The sequence below is a fragment of the Halichoerus grypus genome, chromosome 2 (assembly GCF_964656455.1).
Source record: "Halichoerus grypus chromosome 2, mHalGry1.hap1.1, whole genome shotgun sequence".
NCBI classification, from domain to species: Eukaryota; Metazoa; Chordata; class Mammalia; order Carnivora; family Phocidae; genus Halichoerus; species Halichoerus grypus.
In genome coordinates, this window is record NC_135713.1 from 105835758 (window position 1) to 105859771 (window position 24014).

General features: G+C 34.8%; 1 protein-coding gene across 1 annotated transcript in view; it reads right to left on the reverse strand.

The window, feature by feature from the left end:
- The window catches only part of IPO11 (importin 11), a 217116-nt gene that overhangs the window by 135910 nt on the left and 57192 nt on the right, over positions 1–24014 (reverse strand). The window contains exons 8-16 of the mRNA XM_036070953.2: positions 21748–21796; positions 20239–20309; positions 17673–17865; positions 16861–17013; positions 15442–15485; positions 13476–13566; positions 11047–11094; positions 10142–10247; positions 7063–7189 (exon numbers count right to left, since the gene is read on the reverse strand). Of these exons, the coding sequence (XP_035926846.1) occupies positions 7063–7189; positions 10142–10247; positions 11047–11094; positions 13476–13566; positions 15442–15485; positions 16861–17013; positions 17673–17865; positions 20239–20309; positions 21748–21796 (882 nt within the window). The remainder of the gene's footprint in view (positions 1–7062; positions 7190–10141; positions 10248–11046; positions 11095–13475; positions 13567–15441; positions 15486–16860; positions 17014–17672; positions 17866–20238; positions 20310–21747; positions 21797–24014) is intronic.

The following is a 24014-nucleotide window of genomic DNA, read 5'->3' on the forward strand; positions in this document are numbered from 1 at the left end:
CAAAATAGAAAAGACTCCGAGATTATGACTTATGCTGCAGATTTACAAATGGATGCAGATATAACCAAGATGTCAGAGATGGAATTCAGGCGAGCAATTGTGAAGACAATGGCTAGAATGGAGAAATCAATTAATGGCAACATAGAGTCTCTAAGGGCAGAAATGAAAGCTGAATTGGCAGAAGTTAAAAATGCTATCAGTGAGATCCAATCCAATCTAGATAATCTAACAGCTAGAGTAACTGAGGCAGAAGAGCGAATAAGCGACCTGGAAGACAATATAATAGATAAAAAGGGAAAAGAAGAGGCCAGGAAAAAAAAACTCAGAATCCATGAAAATAGAATCAGAGAAATAAGTGACACCATGAAGCGTTCCAATGTCAGAATAATTGGGATCCCGGAGGGAGTGGAGAGAGAGAGAGGACTAGAAGATGTATTTGAGCAAATCGCAGATGAGAACTTCCCTAATCTGGGGAATGAAACAAACATTCGCGTCCTAGAGGCAGAGAGGACCCCTCCCAAGATCAAGGAAAACAGGCCAACACCCTGGCATGTAATAGTAAAACTTGCAAATCTTAGAACCAAGGAAACCATCTTAAGGGCAGTTAGGGGGAAGAGATTCCTTACGTACAGAGGGAGGAACATCAGAATAACGTCAGACCTATCCACAGAGACCTGGCAAGCCAGAAAGGCCTGGCAAGACATATTCAGGGTACTAAATGAGAAGAACATGCAGCCAAGAATACTTTATCCAGCAAGGCTGTCATTTAGAATGGATGGAAAGATGCAAAGCTTCCATGACCGGCAGAAACTGAAAGAATATGTGACCACTAAGCCGGCCCTGCAAGAAATATTAAGGGGGGTTCTATAAAAGGAGAAAGACCCCAAGAGTGATCTACAACAGAAATTTACAGGGACAATCTATAAAAACAATGTCTTCACAGGCAACATGATGACAATTAATTCGTATCTTTCAATAATCACTCTCAACGTGAATGCCCTCAACACTCCCATAAAACGGCACAGGGTTGCAGACTGGATAAAAAGACAGGACCCATCCATATGCTGCCTACAAGAGACTCATTCTGAACCTAAAGATACATCCAGACTGAAAGTGAAGGGATGGAGATCCATCTTCCATGCCAAGAGACCTCAAAAGAAAGCTGAGGTAGCAATTCTTATATCAGACAAATTAGATTTTAAACTAAAGTCTGTAATTAGAGACACAGAAGGACACTATATCATTCTTAAAGGGTCTATCCAACAAGAAGATCTAACAACTGTAAGTATCTATGCCCCCAACATGGGAGCAGCCATCTACATAAGCCAACTGTTAACCAAAATAAAGAGTCATATTGATAACAGTACGTTAATTGTAGGAGACCTCAATACTCCACTCTCAGCAATGGACAGATCATCTAAGCGGAAAATCAACAAGGAAACAAGAGCTTTGAATGATACATTGGACCAGATGGACCTCATAGATATTTACAGAACATTCCACCCTAAAACAACAGAATACTCATTCTTCTCGAGTGCACATGGAACTTTCTCCAGAATAGACCACATACTGGGTCACAAATCAGGTCTCAACCGATACCAAAAGATTGAGATTATTCCCTGCATATTCTCAGACCACAATGCTCTAAAATTGGAACTCAATCACAAGAAAAAATTTGGAAGAAATTCAAACACTTGGAAGCTAAAGACCACTCTGCTCAAGAATGTCTGGGTCAACCAGGAAATCAAAGAAGAACTTAAACAATTCATGGAAATCAATGAGAACGAAAACACATCGGTCCAAAACCTTTGGGATACTGCAAAGGCGGTCCTAAGGGGGAAATACATAGCCATCCAAGCCTCACTCAAAAAAATAGAAAAATCCCGAATTCACCAACTCTACACCTTAAAGAACTAGAGAAAAGCAACAAATGACGCCTAAGGCACGCATTAGAAGAGAAATAATTAAAATTAGAGCAGAAATCAATGAATTAGAAACCAGAAACACAGTAGATCAGATCAACGAAACTAGAAGTTGGTTCTTTGAAAGAATTAACAAGATCGATAAACCACTGGCCAGACTTATCCAAAAGAAAAGAGAAAGGACCCAAATTAATAAAATTATGAATGAAAGGGGAGAGATCACGACTAACACCAAGGAAACAGAAACAATTATTAGAAATTATTATCAACAACTATATGCCAATAAACTGAGCAATCTGGATGAAATGGAGGCCTTCCTGGAAACCTATAAGCTGCCAAGACTGAAACAGGAAGAAATTGACAACCTGAATAGGACAATAACCAGGAACGAGATTGAAGCAGTGATCAAAACCTCCCCAAAAACAAGAGTCCAGGGCCTGATGGATTCCCTGGGGAATTCTACCAAACATTCAAAGAAGAAATAATACCTATTCTACTGAAGCTGTTTCAAAAAATAGAAACAGAAGGAAAACTTCCAAACTCATTCTATGAGGCCAGCATTACCTTAATCCCCAGACCAGGCAAAGACCCCATCAAAAAGGAGAACTTAAGACTGATATCCCTGATGAATATGGATTCCAAAATCCTCAACAAAATCCTAGCTAATAGGATCCAACAATACATTAAAAGGATCATCCACCACGACCAAGTGGGATTTATCCCCAGGATGCAAGGGTGGTTCAACATTCGCAAATCAATCAATGTGATAGAACACATTAATAAGAGGAGGGAGAAGAACCATATGGTCCTCTCAATTGATGCAGAAAAAGCATTTGACAAAATACAACATCCTTTCCTGATTAAAACTCTCCAGAGTATAGGGATAGAGGGAACATTCAAGTTCATAAAATCCATCTATGAAAAACCCACAGCGAATATCATCCTCAATGGGGAAAAGCTGAGAGCCTTTCCCTTAAGATCAGGAACACGTCAAGGATGCCCACTCTCGCCACTATTGTTCAACATAGTATTAGAAGTCCTAGCAACAGCAATCAGACAACAAAAAGAAATAAAAGGTATTCAAATTGGCAAAGAAGAAGTCAAACTCTCTCTTTTCGCAGACGACATGATACTTTATGTGGAACACCCAAAAGACTCCACCCCCAAATGACGAAAACTCATACTGCAATTCAGTAATGTGGCAGGATACAAAATCAATGCACAGAAATCAGTTGCTTTCTTATACACTAACAACGCAACTATAGAAAGAGAAATTAGAGAAACGATTCCATTTACAATAGCACCAAAAACCATAAGATACCTCGGAATAAACCTAACCAAAGAGGTAAAGGATCTATACTCTAGGAACTACAAAACACTCATGAAAGATATTGAAGAAGACATAAAAAGATGGAAAAATATTCCATGCTCATGGATCGGAAGAATAAACATTGTTAAAATGTCTATGCTACCCAGAGCAATCTATACCTTCAATGCCATCCCGATCAAAATTCCAACGACATTTTTCAAAGTGCTGGAACAAACAATCCTAAAACTTGTATGGAATCAGAAAAGACCCCGAATCGCCAAGGAAATGTTGAAAAAGAAAAACAAAGCTGGAGGCATCACGTTGCCCGATTTCAAGCTATATTACAAAGCTGTGATCACCAAGACAACATGGTACTGGCACAAAAACAGACATATAGGCCAATGGAACAGAATAGAGAACCCAGATATGGACCCTCAACTCTATGGTCAAATAATCTTTGACAAAGCAGGAAAAAACATGCAATGGAAAAGAGACAGTCTCTTCAATAAATGGTGCTGGGAAAATTGGACAACCATATGCAGAAAAATGAAATTCGACCATTCTCTAACACCATTCACAAAGATAAACTCAAAGTGGCTGAAAGACCTCAATATGAGACAGGAATCCATCAAAATCCTAGAAATACATAGGCAGTAACCTCTTTGACATCATCCACAGCAACTTCTTTCAAGATACATCTCCAAAAGCTAGTAAAACAAAAGCAAAAATGAACTTTTGGGACTTCATCAAGATAAAAAGCTTCTGCACAGCAAAGGAAACAGTCAACAAAACAAAGAGGCAACCCACAGAATGGGAGAAGATATTTGCAAATGACACTAAAGATAAAGGGCTGGTATCCAAGATCTATAAAGAACTTCTCAAACTCAACACCCAAAAAAACAAATAATCAAGTCAAAAAGTGGGCAGAAGGGCGCCTGGGTGGCTCAGTTGGTTAAGCGACTGCCTTCGGCTCAGGTCATGATCCTGCAGTCCCTGGATCGAGTCCCGCATCGGGCTCCCTGCTCGGCAGGGAGTCTGCTTCTCCCTCTGACCCTCCCCCCTCTCATGTGCTCTCTCTCTCATACTCTCTCTCTCAAATAAAAAAAAAAAGTGGGCAGAAAATATGAAAAGACACTTCTCTGAAGAAGACATACAAATGGCTAACAGACACATGAAAAAATATTCATCATCATTAGCCATCAGGGAAATCCAAATCAAAACCACATTGAGATACCACCTTACACCAGTTAGAATGGCAAAAATGGACAGGGAAAGAAACAACAAATGTTGGAGAGGTTGTGGAGAAAGGGGAACGCTCTTACACTGTTGGTGGGAATGCAAGTTGGTACAGCCACTTTGGAAAACAGTGTGGAGGTTCCTCAAAAATTTAAAAATAGAGCTACCCTATGACCCAGCAATTGCACTCCTGGGTATTTACCCCAAAGACACAGATGTAGTGAAAAGAAGGGCCATATGCACCCCAATGTTCATAGCAGCAATGTCCACAATAGCCAAACTGTGGAAAGAGCCGAGATGCCCTTCAACAGATGGATGAATAAAGAAGATGTGGTCCATATATACAATGGAATATTACTCAGCCGTCAGAAAGGATGATACCCAACTTTTACATCAACATGGATGGGACTGGAGGAGATTATGCTAAGTGAAATAAGTCAAGCAGAGAAAGTCAATTATCATATGGTTTCACTTATTTGTGGAACATAAGGAATAGCATGGAGGACATTAGGAGAAGGAAGGGAAAAATGGGCGGGGGGGAATTGGAGGGAGAGATGAACCATGAGAGACTGTGGACTCTAAGAAACAAACAGGGTTTTAGAGGGGAGGGTGGAGGGGGGATTGGTTAACCTGGTGATGGGTATTAAGGAGGGCACGTACTGCATGGAGCACTGGGTGTTATACGCAAACAATAGATCGTGGATCACCACATCAAAAACCAATGATGTATTGTATGGTGACTAACATAACATAATAAAATTTAAAAAAAGAAGTAATAACAAAATAATGGTGGCAGGATAAAACAACTGTAGAAGATGTAAAAATGAGAGGAAATCACCTGAAGATATACAGGAAAAGGGCAAGAGCTGAATCTACAGCAGCATTTCCTCTGACTGTATCTCTTGGATATTACTTTATTGTCATCTTGGATAATCACAATGCAGATGTACATTTTAAAGGTTCTGATCAGTCCTAAAGTAAAGAGGACTACTGGAATATTTAGCCCAGTGTTTTCCAAATTACCTGGCCATGAAACCCTTTTGCTCCAGTAATACTTGTTTGTATATGATTAATGATCCACTTTTAAAGTGCAGAACTAAATAGCTCATTTTTCTCTTTCTCTCTGAATTGATTAAAAATGAGTACAAGATCCAAAAAATTTCTCTATTTCCCAAAGAAAACTTAGCTGAAATTTAATCCTTTTGTAACACTTCCATAAAACATTTAATGTCTCTCTCTGATACCTCTGACAGAAGAGTAAATAATGTTTCCAAATGAGAAAACAAAAATTTAAATCTTGTATTTTATTTTAAAGCTATTACAAATGTAAACTCAATCCAGCAAATAATAATCTCAGAAACAGCTAGGCTTTATTAATAAACTTCTAAGAATTTAAACATGGTAAAATAAAACTGGATTCCCTTTTAACTTCCCATGTTTAAAATATTTAATAATTACAGCATGATATTTAGAGTAAATTCTCCATTATTTACACAAAGTAGATAATGCTTAAGTAAAAAATCCAAAGATCAGTTCTATTTGCCTTTTGAATATATTGAGCTTCTACACTAGGTTTACCTCTCTAATTATGTTTTCCTTCACTGAATATTAAAAGTAGTTTATGTTATCATGGTACACATGTGAAAACAAGAAAAGTATGGCCCAAACCTTTGCTGAAAAACAGGGTTATCGGATGCGTTCAAAAATTTTTTAAAAGGAGTATACCAAGAAATGATTAAACAAGAAATTAGCCTAATTCGGAGGGGGGATGTGAGAAATCACTTAATTTTATGTGAAAATAATTTGAAACTCAGGAAAAGACAACTAAACTCAATCTTTTCAAGACTATGCTGGAATCAGATCTAAGCCCAGGACAAAGAAAATGTATAGTAAGTCATGAATATATTCACTCGAGCATAAAATAAAGTACCCCAGGGGCGGGGGGGCGGGGAGGAGACTATTCTACACGATGTGGAATTTCTTAAAAAACAAACAAATAAAAACAACTCTTTAAGTAACTGACCTAAATATTACAGCAGCAAACATACTTCTTTTAAGGGAATAAAGCAACAAAGAAGCCATTATCAAGTTTTCAGTAAGAAAAAAAAAAAGTCAAGAATAATATATCAACACTATAAATAAAAAGTCTGAAAAGAAACAATTCTAAAGGCTAAAAAAAACACAAATACACACCAAAAAACCCTCCAAAAATGAGAGACAAAGAATCAACAACAGTAAGGATGAAAGTGATTATGGCATAACCCCAAATGTGAGAACATAAAATCTATCTTGAATTAAGGAAAAAAAACAAGAAGGCTATAAAAGGATCTTAAAACACTGTCTTATTCTCACTAAAAAATTATAAATTTTAGAAAGGTAGAGTTTAGTTAATTTTTTTCACTGATTACTGATGGGAAGGGCAAATAATAATCAAAGGACTTCCTTCCTTCGAATCAAACTGTTCACACCAAGGAACAGCTACAACAGTGAAAGGCCACCAACGTTTTGAAGATATAAAAACCATGTCTGAATCTGAAGTTTAACATAGGTTAAACTCATTTTAAAAAAAAGTCTTAAAACACTGAAGGAACATACCACTAAGTCTTGATCTTGAAGCAAATTACAAATTGCCTCATATAACATGGGTCTTAAGTCAGACTTGAATTTCACAGAAATCCACTGACCGATGAGCCAAATCACCCTGCGTCGCAATGGCTTATACCTGGATAAGGAAAAATCATGAAATTTAAATGATAAATATTTTACAAAGCCTATTTCATTTAGTATATTTCATCATTTAAATTTTAAATATAGTAAAGAAGCAATCTGTATTTTTTATATAAAAGCATAAAAGCTACTTCTAAACATACCACAGTATAAATACTAACAATAAAAGTTCTGATCTACAAAAATTGAAAATTCATAGGCAGATATACTGCAAATCTAATTACTTTAAAGAACTGTAACATAAATATGTACATAAAAACAAGTCCATTTCTGTTCCTCAAGTAACCAAAAACAGTTAATCTGAAAAGGCATAAGCAGCTAATGTCCCAAACCTAAGGCTGAAGAGGCCCTAAAAAAGTAGTAATAAGGGAATTCCTGTATTCAATTTTCTAAATCCAATTGTTTATCTTACAAAGATTGTTTTCCAGAACACTGTGAGAGATTTATACATTTACATAAAATACTCAGTAAATAATAAATAATAAATAAAATACTCAGGTTTCTACACTGATTTTAGGTAAATTCTCTAATTTTTTAAGAAGTGCCCTATTACAGAATGTGACTCATATTATCAAAATAATGATTTACTTTTTAAAAGCTGTAAAACATTTGCAGTAGCATGTATACACATTTCTTTCTCTATTACCATCTTTGCTAAAGGCAATGAAGTTTCTTTAGGCAAGGAGAAAAACCATAAAGCTATAAACAACTATGTATAAGAATTCCACCCACAAAGTCTCTTCTTGATACTATATAAATTTTAGTAGTGAGATGATAATTGTTTCAGGGTATAAATGGAATATGCTAATGAATACACCACATTTTTTAGGAAATTACAAAATTATAGGATGATCAAGCATACAGAAAGAATTGCTCATTAAAGATGCAAAAAAATGTGTTTAAGTACTCCCTGCCCTCAAAAAGTTTATCTCACCTAAAATAATTAAAGAATGCAAAGTTATATAATAGGATTTCAGAAAAGGGATAGAAAAGAGTGGGTACAAAGAAATGGGATTTGAACAGCCTTTAAGATAAACAGTATTTTGGGCAGAAAACTGAAAAAATACCATTTCAAGGAACAGGGACTGTTTAAACAAAGTCACAGAGGTGGAAGTAAACAAGACTTGTGTACACAGTGTAGTGGAGAACCCACAGAACTATCAGTTCTGAACCGAGATCTCGGAGATTGCTATACTCAACATTCCACTCCAGATAAAGAGAATGAAGCTCAGAAAGGTCAAATCTTAAATTCACTTAGATCACAGTCACTTCTAAAATTGGAGGATAGTTTGTTCCTCAAAATGTGCTCCCTGGACCAGCAGCATCATCATCCTGGAAGCATGATGAAATCACACAGTCTGACCCAGACCCTAACACATAACCTAAATCAGAATGTGTATCTTAACAAGATTGCCAACAGATTCAGATGCACATTAAACTTTGAGAAATGCTGGTCTAGATCAGCTTGATCCAGAAGAAACATAATGCAAGCCAAATATGCAATTTTAAATCTGTTAGCACCCACATTAAAATAAATAAAAAGCAGGTGAAATTTTAACATTTTTATTTATCTCAGTATATGCAAAATATTATCATTTCAACATGGAATCAATACATATTTTACACTCTTCAGTTTTTTGATTTAAATTTTAGTTAATTAAAATTAAAATCATTTCCTCAGTTGCATTAGGTACAATTCAAGCACTCAACAGCCATATGTAGCAGCTACTGTACTGGACAACACAGATCGAGAGTAAATAGCCTCCAGGGTTTAAGGACAATCAAACCACACAGTGTGTTCCCACTAAAGGCACATGTAGCTACCTGCTGAAGGTTTTCTCTGCATCAAAGGCTCTCTAGCTTACTGTTGGCAGAGTCACAGTCCATCTTACCACAGACTTTATAGGACATGGCAAATTCGCGGCCACTGAAAATATTCACTGACTGAATAGGTAAATAGCTATTTACTAGTCAAAAATATTTTTTCGTTTTTTTTTTTTTTAAATTTCAAGTTTTTATTTAAATTCTACTCAGTTAACATATAGTGTGATATTGGTTTTGGAGGGGTCAAAATTACTTTTGAATCATCTCCAACTCTACAATTCCCCAGCTCTCAAGGTTTATATAGAAGCCTTCTAGTCATTCATTAACGCAGTCAAAAAAATGTTACCTGATCTATGACTACATGCTAGGCATTCTGATAGGCACCACATCTACAGAAATAAATCAACAGAAATGCACAATTCAAAACAAGAACAAAGTCTCTTGGAATTTTTAAGTCTCTAATTCTAAACTAAGAAAAAAATTATAAAAACTCTGAAAGATCTTTACCCTTCCGTTTCATCCGTTCAGTACCTAAAATTAGTCAAGTGCCTAAAAGTATATGAAACATAAGAATTCTAAACATCAGGTAGCTCTGTACTACTGAATGGGGCAACCCAATACAAGCCTAAAGTGCATCCAAATGCTTTCTGCCATGGTGTCTCTCCATCCTATCTACCCTCTCCCAGACTTGCAGTATGCTATGTGTGATCCCAAGGCATTCAGTCGGTCACCCTTCACAGTTACTATTTGTGTCTGACTACTTCTTACACCAGGCCTAGCCCCGGCTAAGTCTCCAACTGGCTTTCTTGTGTACACAATTTTTTTCTAGAATCCAGGTATCTCCATATTTCCCTTACCTTTGTATAAAATTTCCTCCTGCAAACTATCTTATCTAACATCAAATACTTCATACATGTTACAATTCACAGTTAAAGTAAAAAAACATAACCAACTTTATTTTTCAACTCTAAGAGACACAAGTCTTATTCTATACTAGATATGATCAGCTAAGTCATACCATTAACTTTTTAAAAATTTTAAGCAATTTTAATGCCTTCCTATCTTCATCACAAAATTAATAAGGTAAATTAAGTGTATTATTAACACAAAGTTTCATACTTGCCTATTATGAATGACTTGTAATTCTGGAAGAAGTTGGTTTTTAAACCACTGATCAAAATCAACACTGTCAAACAGCTCATAAGCCGCTAATCCAACAGCATTATACACTACAAAGAAGATTTGAGAAAAAAAATTTTAATTTCAGATGCTGGGCCCAATGTTAAGTGTCTTATATAAGAAACTAATCCTGAGGGATACTTTAAAACATGTAATATGCTAATAAAGGGAAATTTACAATGTTAATCAGAGACATTATTTAAACAGACATTGTAGATTCATTATTTAAGTTACTTTACACTGTTTTTCCTAAATACTCCTTAGTGCTTTCAAACAGAAAGCTACATTCATTTAAACATATTCAAGTCAAATTATAAAAATTATAAAATAACATCTGCTTCTAAATGGACACAATATTTTATGATCTGGTCCTTACCTACCTCTCTCCAGCCTCATCTCTCACCACAACCCTTTACACTCTATGTTCCAATTAAACCAAACTACTCCCAGTTCAAAACTTAACTGTTCTTGCTCCTCTTCCCTTCAAATTTTTGTACATACTGCTCCTTCTGCCTGGAACTCTCTTCTCACATAGCCCCTCCCCTTGTTAACTCCCACTGATCCTGGTGTTCTCATATTATACTTCTTTAGGAGCCTTTCCCTACGCACACCCACACTACCTTGTGGTTTCCCAATGGACTACCTAACTGCCACCTACTTTAACATTAATCACTGGTACTATGCTATAATCAATTGTCTGCTTACTTAGCTATCTCCCCCACCAGACAGTTCCTATATTTTAGGTATCCCTGTATCCCAATCTTCCAGCTTAACACCCGCCACAAAGCAGACATCCCAAACATTATTACTGAAGAAATAATATTTCTAAATCGGTTTAGTTTAACATACCAGCATCTTTGATTAATAGTGCATTCATATCTTCCACATTAGTGGGTCCTGAAAACATAAGTATCAGCAAAGGTAAATAAAACTAGTTTTTAAAAGATATTTTATTTCAACTCAATTTACTAGTTTATCATTTCAGTTTAGCATAATAAATTTCATGATATTAAATATACATACAGGCATAAAGGGAAAGCCCAGATTTTGTTATCATCACCATTAGAGAGCACAGGTACAAAATGTAAAGCCATATTACAATTTTAAAAATCATTATAACATATTTGAAAAATGTCACGTCAAGCAACAATCCAAACAAACATATGCCACAGATCGCTAACTAGTGTATAATACCTTATATACCCTGATTTAAAAGAGAACTCTTAAAAGAAAAAATAAAAAGATGAATCCCTCAAAAGAAAAACAAACCAACAGAAAAGAAAAAGCATAGATGGGTTAGCCTGGTGATGGGTATTGAGGAGGGCACGTTCTGCATGGAGCACTGGGTGTTATGCACAAACAATGAATCATGGAACACTATATCTAAAACTAATGATGTAATGTATGGGGATTAACATAACAATAAAAAAATTAAAAAAAAAAAAAAAAAAGAAAAGAAAAGAAAAAGCATAGGCCATTCACACAAGAAGCTCTAAACATAATAAACAAACTAGGTCATGACAGTACATTAAAAGATGGCAACAAAAGAAAAAGTGCAGACAGAAAGTGAGAGCCATCATGTCAGGTGGAAACTTCTGAATAAAAAGTTGGCAGTCTCCTACCACTGTCCAGAAAGGAGAGTGTCATGGTTAAGCCGTGAAAAATACAGTTTCCTTAGTAAGTCTATTTCTTTAGAATAGAAAGATTTCTAACAAGTTTATCAAAGCACTCTTCTGCTGTTAAATATGAATTTTTAAGCTCACTACTTTAAGAAGCTGGAATAAGTACAGCCCTAAATAAGCCAACTGCTCCACAACTGGAAAGATAACTAAACTCTGAAACCACTGAAATCCTTACCACCACACAACTTATCAGAGTGTAACCTAAATAGCTTATCCACTTTCCTACAGTGGTTTAAAAAAATAATAATAAATAGAAGAAAATGGAAATGATGTTCTAAGCTCAAAAGAAAAAGTAACTGAAGCAGTACAAATATAACCAACTTTAAGAATCAGTAATCCTACATTAATTAATAAATAATTGTAACTTAAAAATCAATCCATATGAAAATACAAGTAACACTAAAATTATCTTCACAGATGAACAAAGTAAAACCTGACAGTTTTGTCCCTTGGTTTATAACTTAAGAACATTCTTTAGGTTTCTCAGAGAACAAAAGCCTGAAAAGTAAGCTGCCCGCTCACTACCACAAACAACATCAAGCATCTCCTTCCCTACAGAAGCTTCTCTTGCTATTATTTTCTTATATCAACACCTGCTCAATCCCTGGTCCCTTACTATGTAATTTCTGCCCCAACATTTCAAATAACCCATTGTCTCAGAAGATTCCACGGCCTTCTGCCTCTTCCATCACTGGACACTTCTAATAATGTGCTCTTCTCTCCAGGATTCACTCCCATATTGTTCCTCACACCTCTGCAAGAGTTTCTGACCTGGCTTTTTTTTCTACAGGACCTTCATCTTTTCATATGCCTGAAGGTGAACATCTTGGGTTCTCTCCTTGAGCTTGCTTTTGTCTCCCAAGGCCCTTTACACACACACTCTAAAAGTAAAACTCTATCTCCAAGCACTACTAATAACAGCCTCCCTGTCATTAAGACTCAAGTTCAGGATCATGTCCGTCACTCTCCCTTGCCCAGCACAGTCAGTCAGTCACCACAAGTCAATCAACAAACAGTTACTGAGAGTACCAGACACTGGGAATAATGTGTGAACAAAACAGATGTGATCACTGCCCCTCTTCCTGGAATTTACAATATAGTAGAAAAGTCAGAAATGATAAATTACAGTTGATATTACTTATGCACAATCTGCTATTAGCAATCAAGTACCAGAAAGTTCACACCATCATTCTCTCTCTTAAATCCATTATCTTCTTTCCATTCCCACTGCCACCATCCTGAGCCTAACATTTGTCATTTTGACCTTTTCTCCCACTACTTTCACAACACACTCCAGGTAGACCACTTCTCCACGCAGTATACCTGACTGCCTACTATTTTGCTTATGCTGCTAGTATGCTTACGAGAGCAAAATCCAACTATCATGTTCAATGGCCTATCTCAAGGCCGCCTTTGTCAGTTGCCCATTCTTGTTCTCTACCCTGAAAGCCATCCCTTCAGAAAAGAACACATTCGGGTCTTCCTCAGATTCCCATCTATTATATGGTGTAGGAAAAAATGCATTGCACATGGGAAGCAGGCACTCAAAACTATTTTAACTGAACATGGATTAATAAAGTATAAAATATACTTCACCTTGAAGTGTCTGCATCATTTCTAGAAGTACAGGAGTAAGAGTCTGATTATATTCATGGAATATATCTATAAATAGTACTTCAGTGCAAGGCTGGAGAGGAAAGAAACCCAATTTTCTAGTGAAAACAATGGTATATTGTATTGATCAATTCTACAATAAAGCAAAGAATACTCATTCTTAAAATCATAAAACTCCAAAAATGTTTCCAATTCTTGATGTTTTTACATAAAGTAGATTACAATTGTTGTAGATACACTGGGAAAGAAAAATTATAATTTGATTCCTAACACACAGAAAGTTTATTTTACTATTTCAATCATTTGGCATTAGGCATTCAAAAAGTAAAACTCCAGAGAGAAAATAACTTATTTTTAATTAACAGTTTTTTAAATTAAAAAAAAGCAATCTAAAGCCACATTCATTTGCAGATTCAGTACTATAAATGACTATGCAGGAACTAATTCGTTAAAAATTATGTATTTTTCTTAGCAATGACACAATAAGTAACAACTGCAACTCAGGAATTCAATTCACCACATAAAACATTATTTTTTTTTTTAATTAACATATAATGTATTATTTGTTTCAGGGGTACAGGTCTGTGATTCATGAGTCTTACACAATTCACAGTGCTCACCATAGCACACACTCCCTCCATGTCCATCACCTAGCCACCCCATCCTTCCCACCCAACGAATAGTATTTCTTTTAACAGACACAAACAGTAACAGAAGTCAGTGTTAGCTACTTAATAAGAATGATTCATTTTGGTTCTTAGAAGTACAAAACCATCACATTAATACAAAGGAATTATGAATTTTGAAGGTAACATGCTTTATGTTTTAAAACAAATCTTACACACATACTGAAATATGTATAGATGAAATGATATGTCACCTCAAATACCTACTTCAAAATAATCCAAGTTGGGGTTGGGAGGTAGTCATATGAAATAAGATTAGCCATGAGTCGGTAACTAATAAACATGGGTTTTGGAATATACAAGGGCTCATGATATTATTCTATTTTTTAATATGTTTGAAATTTTCCATAAAGCAAAGTTTTTAAAAATTAAAGCAGTTAATTTTTTAAAAAAATTTAAAGCACTAATAATTTCTCTAACTATCTCTGGTTTTCTATGTAAGCTTACAAAACTAAAAACATTAACGTATATTCTTAGAAAAATAATAGTGTAAATTATGTAAACACAACTTTTCACACACAAAAAATAGTTAGAAGGCTACATTTGATTAATTTTCCTCAAATGTTGGCCATATCAAAAAAATGTGTGCTTAGAAAAGCATTCTAGAAAGCATTCTAAAGGGGTGCCTGGGTGGCTCAGTTGTTAAGTGTCTGCCTTCAGCTCAGGTCATGATCCCAGGTCCTGGGATCGAGCCCCACATCGGGCTCCCCGCTCCGCGGGAAGCCTGCTTCTCCCTCTCCCACTCCCCCTGCTTGTGTTCCCTCTCTCGCTGTGTCTCTCTCTGTCAAACAAATAAATAAAATCTTAAAAAAAAAAAAAAAAGAAAGAAAGAAAGCATTCTAAAATTAAAAGCAGTGGGTTGGTCTCAGAATCACATTTGGTGGTACAAGAAATAACATATCAAAAAAAGCTTCAAAATTACTGAAATACTTTGGGGGGGGGTGGGAATCATTCTAGCCAAAGAGAAGTAGTTTTCATTTTCAAAAACATTTCCTATTTCTGCACTGACAATTACTTTTCCATCAATGTGACTGCAAAATGCAGAAAAATTCAGTTTGCAAACCCCAAACTGAACAACAAAAATTTAGGTTAAAGTTCATAATTTAATTTAAGTACTTTCTTCTCAGATACAGATTCCTACAATTATATTTCCTATTTGTCTGGTTTAATGCTTGGAATCTTCAACAAAATATCATTCTCTACTAAGAGTTATAGAAGCATTAAGTATTTCCCTATCAATTTTTTTTTCAATCAATACTTACCCTCAAACTGTATTTCCAAGAATCTCCTCCTGTTTCTTCCACTGCTGCAATTAAAAATACGACAAAAGATGCTCACCATGCAATAATGGTGTTTCCAAAGTTTCATTTTGGAATACAAAGATTTTAAATAATGTCAGTCTATTTCCATGAATGGTTTTAAACATAACACTGAAAGCAAATCCTTGGGAACACAGGCCTTACACAGACCTCTTTACTATACACTATAGATCACATCTGTGTATGGGAGTCTCCCATCAAGTGCTTACATAAGCATTCTCACTTTCGTTAAAAATTCTCTATGGAGGAAAGCTCAAAGGGCTTTGTCACTTCCAGAGTAAGTGATATCACCTGACTTGCACACAGTAAGCACTCGAATATAACTACAATCCTGAGATTATTTCATTTCAATATAACAACGTTTTATAAGTTAAAATAATTAGTAACATTTTCAAAAATGTTCTATATTTAAATTTTTTTAAAAAGTAAAATACTTCAGGGACTTGTACAAATCTAAGAATTCAGTGTGTCATATGTCATATTATACTATTATATCCACTGCATAAAGAAAGCCATATGAAACTTAAGATTTTAGCTAAGAGAAAAAGCAAAAACAAAATAGGATACATATAGTGTAATGCTGTATTTCCTAAATGAACTAAAATTATTTTTAAATAACAAAAAGAGGGCGAAGACAAGTCTTCCAAAATATCTGAGGCATTCTTAAAATCTTAGGAAACGTATGAATAGAACTACACAAAGTCACCCAGTCAAAGGGATGAGGAGAGCCTAAAATTTAGCCTATGTCTGAGGACGGCTTAAGTAAAACACAGGCACTTTATTCACACACAGGTACTTTATTCACACACAGGTACTTTATTAGACACATAATTTCTTGATTTTCTGTAGCAAGGACCTTGCTTTTATTCTATTATTAAAATTCAAACAGATAAAAAAGATCTCCCAGAAAAACATTTTAAGCATCAAAAAATTCACCTTAAAATTAAAATTTAAGTAGGTGATCTATTCAGCAATTCAGTAATTTTCCAAATTTCTTTTTGAAATAGAAATGTCTACTAATAAAAAATAAGATGGAATGAATCACAAAGTACAAACTGACCTGAGAACAGAGACAGGTAGTTTATTTTATACTTTTGTTTTAAACTATATATCATATGTTCATAGGAATATCTAAAAATTTTAAAAGGTATCTTTCTGGAGAAAACTCCATGTATTTGAAAAAATCATTCATTTTCTGCTTCTCAATTTGTTCTAACAGGTAACAACCTTTTAAAAGCCAAGATTCTCAGATCAGAAGTGCTATATTAAAACACAATGTTGTTATGCCTATCGTTCAAATAGATGATACGTATTTAGGGAAGGAGGAGAAAAGCCAGGCGAAACTGAAAAACTGATTCTTACTAAAGCCTTCTGGGTCTTCTTCCCACATTGTCAGTTCCTCTTCAGTTAGCAGAAAATAATGAGAGACTAATCTTCTACATATCTCTGTCAAAGTGGGATATGTGAAGAATGCCATCTTAATCTTATGAGCTTCTAGAGTTTCAGGGCTGCTATCTAGAAAAATAAAATTTCCAAGTTAATCATACAAAGATTCTACCAAAGTTGGATTATGTAACTTCAATAAATTTAAAAATACACTCTTGGGGGAGAAGATAAAGTGGTGTATAGATTCTCATTTTTCTTAAGGGCAAATTTCAAAGACATTTCTTTATTCACACCACACACATCAGTCTTGCAGCTGTCCTCCCACTACAGCCTGTACATCCCCGTGCTGTATTATCACACCATATGGGAGTGACTTAGATACGTATGTCTTTCCCTCTCCTACAAGAACTCCTCATTCATCTTGGTATACATGCACATGAATGCAATCCAATGTCTAGAAGTAACCTCACTGAAGTCAGAGAAAAATTTTAATTGTACAAATAAATTCAGCTTACAACATGAACTGCAGTGGTTATTGGAGTACTTAATTCTTGAAGTCCCAAGCCTTCAATTGACCTTTTATTGTGCTACAAAAGATAGTTTACTAAATGCATTATATGGCTTTTAAAGCTGGCACTCACATATTAAAGTCTCTAATCCTCACCTCTATTTCATGTCCAAGCAACATTTTATTTTTCACACTTAAGTAAATGAATTTCAAATACATAAAAATAGCAATTACTTCACATTTGAAATAATGGGGGAAAAAACTGCCAGTAAGGCATTACCTTCAAAATTTTTGGATGGCTTATAAGCATAATTTTTAACAATCATCTTAATAAGATTCATGCATTGAACAATGAATCGTTCGAATGTAACGCCTTCACCAACTTCCGTAAATACATAGCTTACAGAAAATTCCAGTGATCTCTGAATTAGAGGAGTAAATGAAAACGGATGCTGATCCAAGAAGTCCAAAAGCTATAAAGAAAAAAATTAAATTTTCTCCAAGTTCATATAGGAATATAATCATCCATAAGTACATCTTATAACTTTGCTAATATACATCTGGCAAGATTTGAACCTTGGTGGAGAATCTACATATATGTAGTTTTCCATGTAATACACGTGCAACTGATTTCATGGGATACATCCTATAATGTGGGTAATGTCAGATTGTATCTCATGACAAGAAATTTCTATTATTTCTAGTCCAGGGTCCAAAATAGACCCACTTCATACTTAATTCAGTAACAATGGGTAAATATGAAACAAAAAGTGTGTATACAAAAGACAGGACTTTAAAAAGTAATAAAGGCAAAAAGTGAAACTACATTTCAATTACCAGTTGATGAGGTACATTTCTTCTTTACAAAAGAATTCTGGCTAACAAATGCCAACAAAATAATAGAATGCCATCATTCTGTAACCCCTTATCAAACAACAGATGTAGGCATGATCATTAATAGCTTCTAAAATAATCAACAGGGAAAGGCTGCTGAGGAACTTTATAATGGCTAGCTCTCCCTCAGCACTGAAGACAGACACTGTATCTCCTGATGTGATGCAATACGAAATACACAATACTCTTGTAAAGTACTCTTGCCATCCTTGCCCTCCTCCACAAAATAAAGTCTGAATATGATCAAGCCTCTATATCTAACTACAAATTTATAAGAGAAATGGGAAGAGGAAAGGTATAGAGACAAAGGAACATGGTAAGTAACACAACAGGATGGAGAGAGCCAAATGCAAACAGGAAAAGCCCTAGAAGGAAATTATCTATTACCTCGACAAATAGATAGCAACAACAACAAAAAAAGAGAACTGACACTACTGAATCCCAATTCCAACAAAACAACTATAAAAATTGAGAAAAATCTGGGGCGCCTGAGTGGCTCAGTCATTAAGCGCCTGCCTTCGGCTCAGGTCATGATCCCAGGGTCCTGGGATTGAGCCCCACATCGGGCTCCCTGCTCTGCAGGAGGCCTGCTTCTCCCTCTCCCACTCCCTCTGCTTGTGTTGCCTCTTTCGCTGTGTCTCTCTCTGTCAAATAAATAAATAAAATCTTTAAAAAAAAATAAAAATAAAAATTGAGAAAAATCTAAAAACTGGCTAAATAGAGGATAATAAAAAGTCATTCCTACTTTTTAAATGTGTTAGATTGGTTACTTTAAACCCCTAATCACTTAAAGATATATATTCAAATATTTATAGATAATACTAATAGGATATCTGAGATTTGCTTTTTAAAAACCAGCAAGGAGGGGAGGGAGAGGAAGTATACAGATAAAACAGCTAACTTTCAACATATGTTGATAATTCCTGAAGCTAAGGGATGACCTCAAGGGGACTCAAATATGTTTGAAATGTTCCAATTTGTAAAGCTTTAATAAAGCCAGACATTATAAATGTGAATTTCATAAATGAAATTATTTATGAACACTGCACAGATCCACTGACTAACCACATCATGGCATTTTACTTTGCTTTGTGTTTTTTTTGGTTTTTAACTTAAACTACCTGAGTCAATTTCCTGCTGGCTCTTGGAAGATTAGGTAGGCTTTTGCTGTTGAGGCTATTTAGAACCTAACTGTGGGAAATAAGGAGAATTGAAACTAAAGGTACTGCAACTTAACCAAAGACGTAAGAACAGCTCATTTCTACTCCTTTTTTCTACTCCCAGGGGAACAGACAACCTTAATCCTATTAATGAAGCTTCAGGAAAAAAGGGAAAATAGGCTACAAGTTTAGATACTGCCACCTCTCTTCAACGACCGGTTTTAGTGCAATGCAGTCCTCAAACCAGGTCTTCCCAACTCTATGTACTTCTCTCAACCATCCCCAGGCCAAAATTTCATAAAAATCAGTTTCTATAAAACTTTGTTTTATCAGAAATTTATACACATTGCCTAGCACAAGTGCACCCATATAATTCTATTCAAAAGATGTTTCATATTGACGATGATAATCTGTCATTCTGAATACAGTGACTTCCTGATATTACACTGCCTGTTACATATGACCTAGTTCCTGCTCAGCTGCAACTGGTACCTTCTTTATCTCTGCTTTTATCCAGTAGGCTTGAGAATAAGAAACTTCAGAGGAATGAACTTCTCTAATATTAGGATTTTTTTTTACAATACAGTGACTTATAACTGATATATGGCATATAAATTTAATTATTACATGCATGCTAAATACTTCAAAATAGTTTTTTTTAACTTTGCTATAAATAGTCAGAAAATAACTTACTTCACATTAAAGAATGTATGCTTACATCATTCTCCTTCTTAAATCTGAGTACATGTATTTTATTTAAGAAAACATACTTAAAATAAAAAGAAAACTTACCACTTTAGTAAAAAGAATGATGGTCTTTTCCAATCTATCTCTACATACGTTATCTGTACCTATATTTCTACCTGTTAAAAATACAATTCAAATATTAGTACAAGTTTATAATACTCCATTAATTCACAATCAAAACAATGACAAAACTTTTCACAAAAATAGTCAAGATATATTTTTGTACGTTTTGCATTAAAATTCATTACTGTGCTTTCCCAACTCTAAAAAATTAATCATCAAGTTTTTAAAAAGATTTACAAGTACTTAACAGACACAGTCATCCCCAGTACCATGTTTCACAAAATTAATCCTAAAATACAAACTGAGCTCATGTTAAAGTAAAAGGGAAGTAGCAATTTTATCCATGAATTACCAATCACATTTTCAAAATCTAAATTAGTCAGAGTTGAAATTTACAAGCAAAATAGGTAAAAACAAAGCATTCAAAGAGTAACATACTCATTATTTTTCCTGCATTTTCTGACCATTTTCTTCAGAAAATTTCCCTGGCATAATTAATTAATTTTGTATATTCAGAATAGTGTCCACCAGTCCATCAACTACTCCCTATAATCATACTCTTCTGAATCATCTCATCATTTACAACATTCTCCTCTCCTGGGAGGACTCCTATTCTTCCCTTTGCTTCTCCACAGGGTGACCAGAGAAAATGACCATTTTCATAAAAGTAAACTACTTTATATAAGTTGTCTTATTCATCTTTGCATGTACAGTACCCAGAACAGTACCTGGCAAAAGACTCAACAATGTTTTTACTAAGCTGAAAATGACTCACATGAAACAATCAACAACTCCCTAAAAGTGAGTACACTAAAATATCTTCTCAGACAATTAAGTCCCCAAGTACACACGTACGTAAATGTACACAAACACACACAGGATGTACACATGTGTATGTGCGCATGCAAGCACATGCGTGTGTATTCTGTGTTTGTAGGTGTGTATGTTGAGTAAAGGTGCTTACAATCACAGGGAAAAGGATAACAAACAGACAATGAGTATAATGTAACACAAATATATATGCTAAATTCTCTTGTGTGTAGTGGATGAGAGAAGGCCCTAAAGATAAGCCAGTGAAGATTAATATACAAGGGATTTACAAAATTAAAGTACCATTTAAGGTAATTTATATCATACCCACATGTAAAATGAACTAAAAAAGACAGAACCTATACAAAGTCTAAGGGGCATGTAGCACAGGAGCTACATTTAATGAGTATTAAATACATGACTGCTGTGGATATATGCATGGAAAAGAGCAGTAGCAGTAAAAGTATCTACAAAGAAACAGGACACAAAACAGATTTAAAAAAAAAAGTTTCCGCAATACTCAGGACAAGAGAGGTGTATGAAGACAAAGTGAGCTCCCAATGCAACCTCAAAGGATTAATGATCAAGATGCAAGAGGTTAGCCTTTTCAGATACACAAGCAGAGCACAAGCTATGAATAAGGATTCTACAAGTAAAATCTACTGTCAAAGGAGTACTTACTGCATTCCAGAAATTGCTTCAGACGGTCAAATATTCCATGTAAAAAACCCTAGAAAAAAAGTTTTTTTAAGGTCTCAATTTACTGTTGTAAACAGCTCCCTTATACTTTTTCAAAAATACTAAAATGTATCTATCACATCATTTTAAAAAGTTAAAATGAGATAAAATAAATACTATTAACAAATCTTCCATTAGAAAATACAGTATTTCATCTCTTCAATGTCTCATTTCAGTTACCTTAATCACTTTGCAATAAATAAAACATTATTTAAGCATTCTGTTTAACTAGATAATCTCTATTCTCCTCACTGATTTTCTTCTTCACAGCTCTTATAATCCCCTGGCATACTGTTTGTCTATTATCTGTCTGCTCCCACTAGAATGTACACTCCCTAAGAGCCAGAATTTCACTGTGTTCATTACTCTATCCCAGAATCCAGGAACAGTATTTGAGAATATTAAGTACTCGGTATATGAATAAATGGTACTAATTATTTAAAGTAGAAGTTCTTAAGCCCAAGTATTAAATTTATTAGCTTCAGATAAAAGAGAAAACAAGTGTCATCAATTATGATCTGGTAAAAATCTAAACAACCCTTATTTGCTAATACGTATTTTAAGAAACGTTATAAAAATTTTACAGATATAAAGGGATAGTGAAAAACAACTTAATTAAAATTTTTAAAAATTTAAACATCACAGACTTTTTGGATCAAAAAACTTTGGTGTATAAAAGATGTCACATGCTCTTTCAACAAATAGGATGGTCCAAGTTTTTGCACAAAATAACTACATGGCGAAGGCCATTCTGATGAATGACTAACTAGAATAGTATTATTTCCTCTTTGTCCTTAGGAATATGTTGTCCACTCATCCATTCTTGAGTTTGAGACAATTCAACTAGGATATCATCATCTGATGACTCAGAAACAGATTTCACTTAGACAATTTCACCATCATTATCAGGACCTAGAATGCTGCTCTCAGTCTGTCTTAGAGCATCCATCTTCTGATTCAGGTAAAAATTACGAAACCTCTTCCTCTTGTCAATTTTCTTCTCTGCCAATTAGGGCAGAAAATGAAGTTCTGAATTCTCAGTGTGTTAAACAAAAGCTGAAAGTAGAATAAAATGATAGATAGTGCTTCCAGTCTTCTTTATTCCTTCTTAAAGATGATGGAATACAGTGCACAACCCAATAAAGAAACTGAAAGATGACAATTTCACTGCTTCATCCTTCTGGCAATTCCATCATCTTACATTTGACACTATTTCAGTCTTTTTAACCACAGTTGAGAATAACTGAAAAGTAATGATAACTAACAAAAAAATAACTCCTAGGATGATGAAAGAGCAAAATGTTTCATTATAGGAAGAATAAGATCATTGAGATCCTATATGTATTTTAAATTTATACAGTAGTCCAATGGTCCCTTAAAGTAATGACAACGTAGGGGCGCCTGGGTGGCTCAGTCGTTAAGCATCTGCCTTCGGCTCAGGTCATGATCCCAGGATCCTGGGATTGAGCCCCGCATTGGGCTCCCTGCTCTGCGGGAAGCCTGCTTCTCTCTCTCCCACTCCCCCTGCTTGTGTTCCCTCTGTCACTGTATCTCTATCTGTCAAATAAAATCTTAAAAAAAAAAAGTAATGACAACGTAGAAAGAATTTTACTCTATTTCTTTTAAATAATACTAGTTTATCAATCGGGGTTCTCCGAAGAAAGTAGCAAATGATAAAAGTCACCAAATTTAGTAAGCTGATCAAGAGAATCAAGAATTTATAGAATTATAGACAGCTAATTACTCTGCAGGCCAAATAAACTAAGTTACAGTTTATGATTTATGTTATATAATTACACAATAACTCAAATTAACCATTAAATGGTCATTTATAGAGCACTTTAATTAGCTGAACCATTTACAAAAAATCATTATCTCCCTTAATCCTCACAACATCCAATGAGGTAGGTACTATTATTTCATCTTCATATTATAAACAAAAAAAAAAAAGAAAAGAAACTGAGTATCAGGGTAGATAAGTAAACAGCTGGAGGCCACGCTATCAGGAAAAGGCCAAGATTCAAATCCAAATCTATTTGCCTCCAGAAACCAAAATCTCACCATTATCATACAGCGCTTCTAAAGCATCTTTTAAGTTCCATGTTATTTTTAAGACCTTTATGTTACTTAAAAAACCGCCCTTAACTTGTTAAAATTCTATTTTGTTTCCAACAAGTCAATATACCTTAACTGCTACAAAACAGCATTTA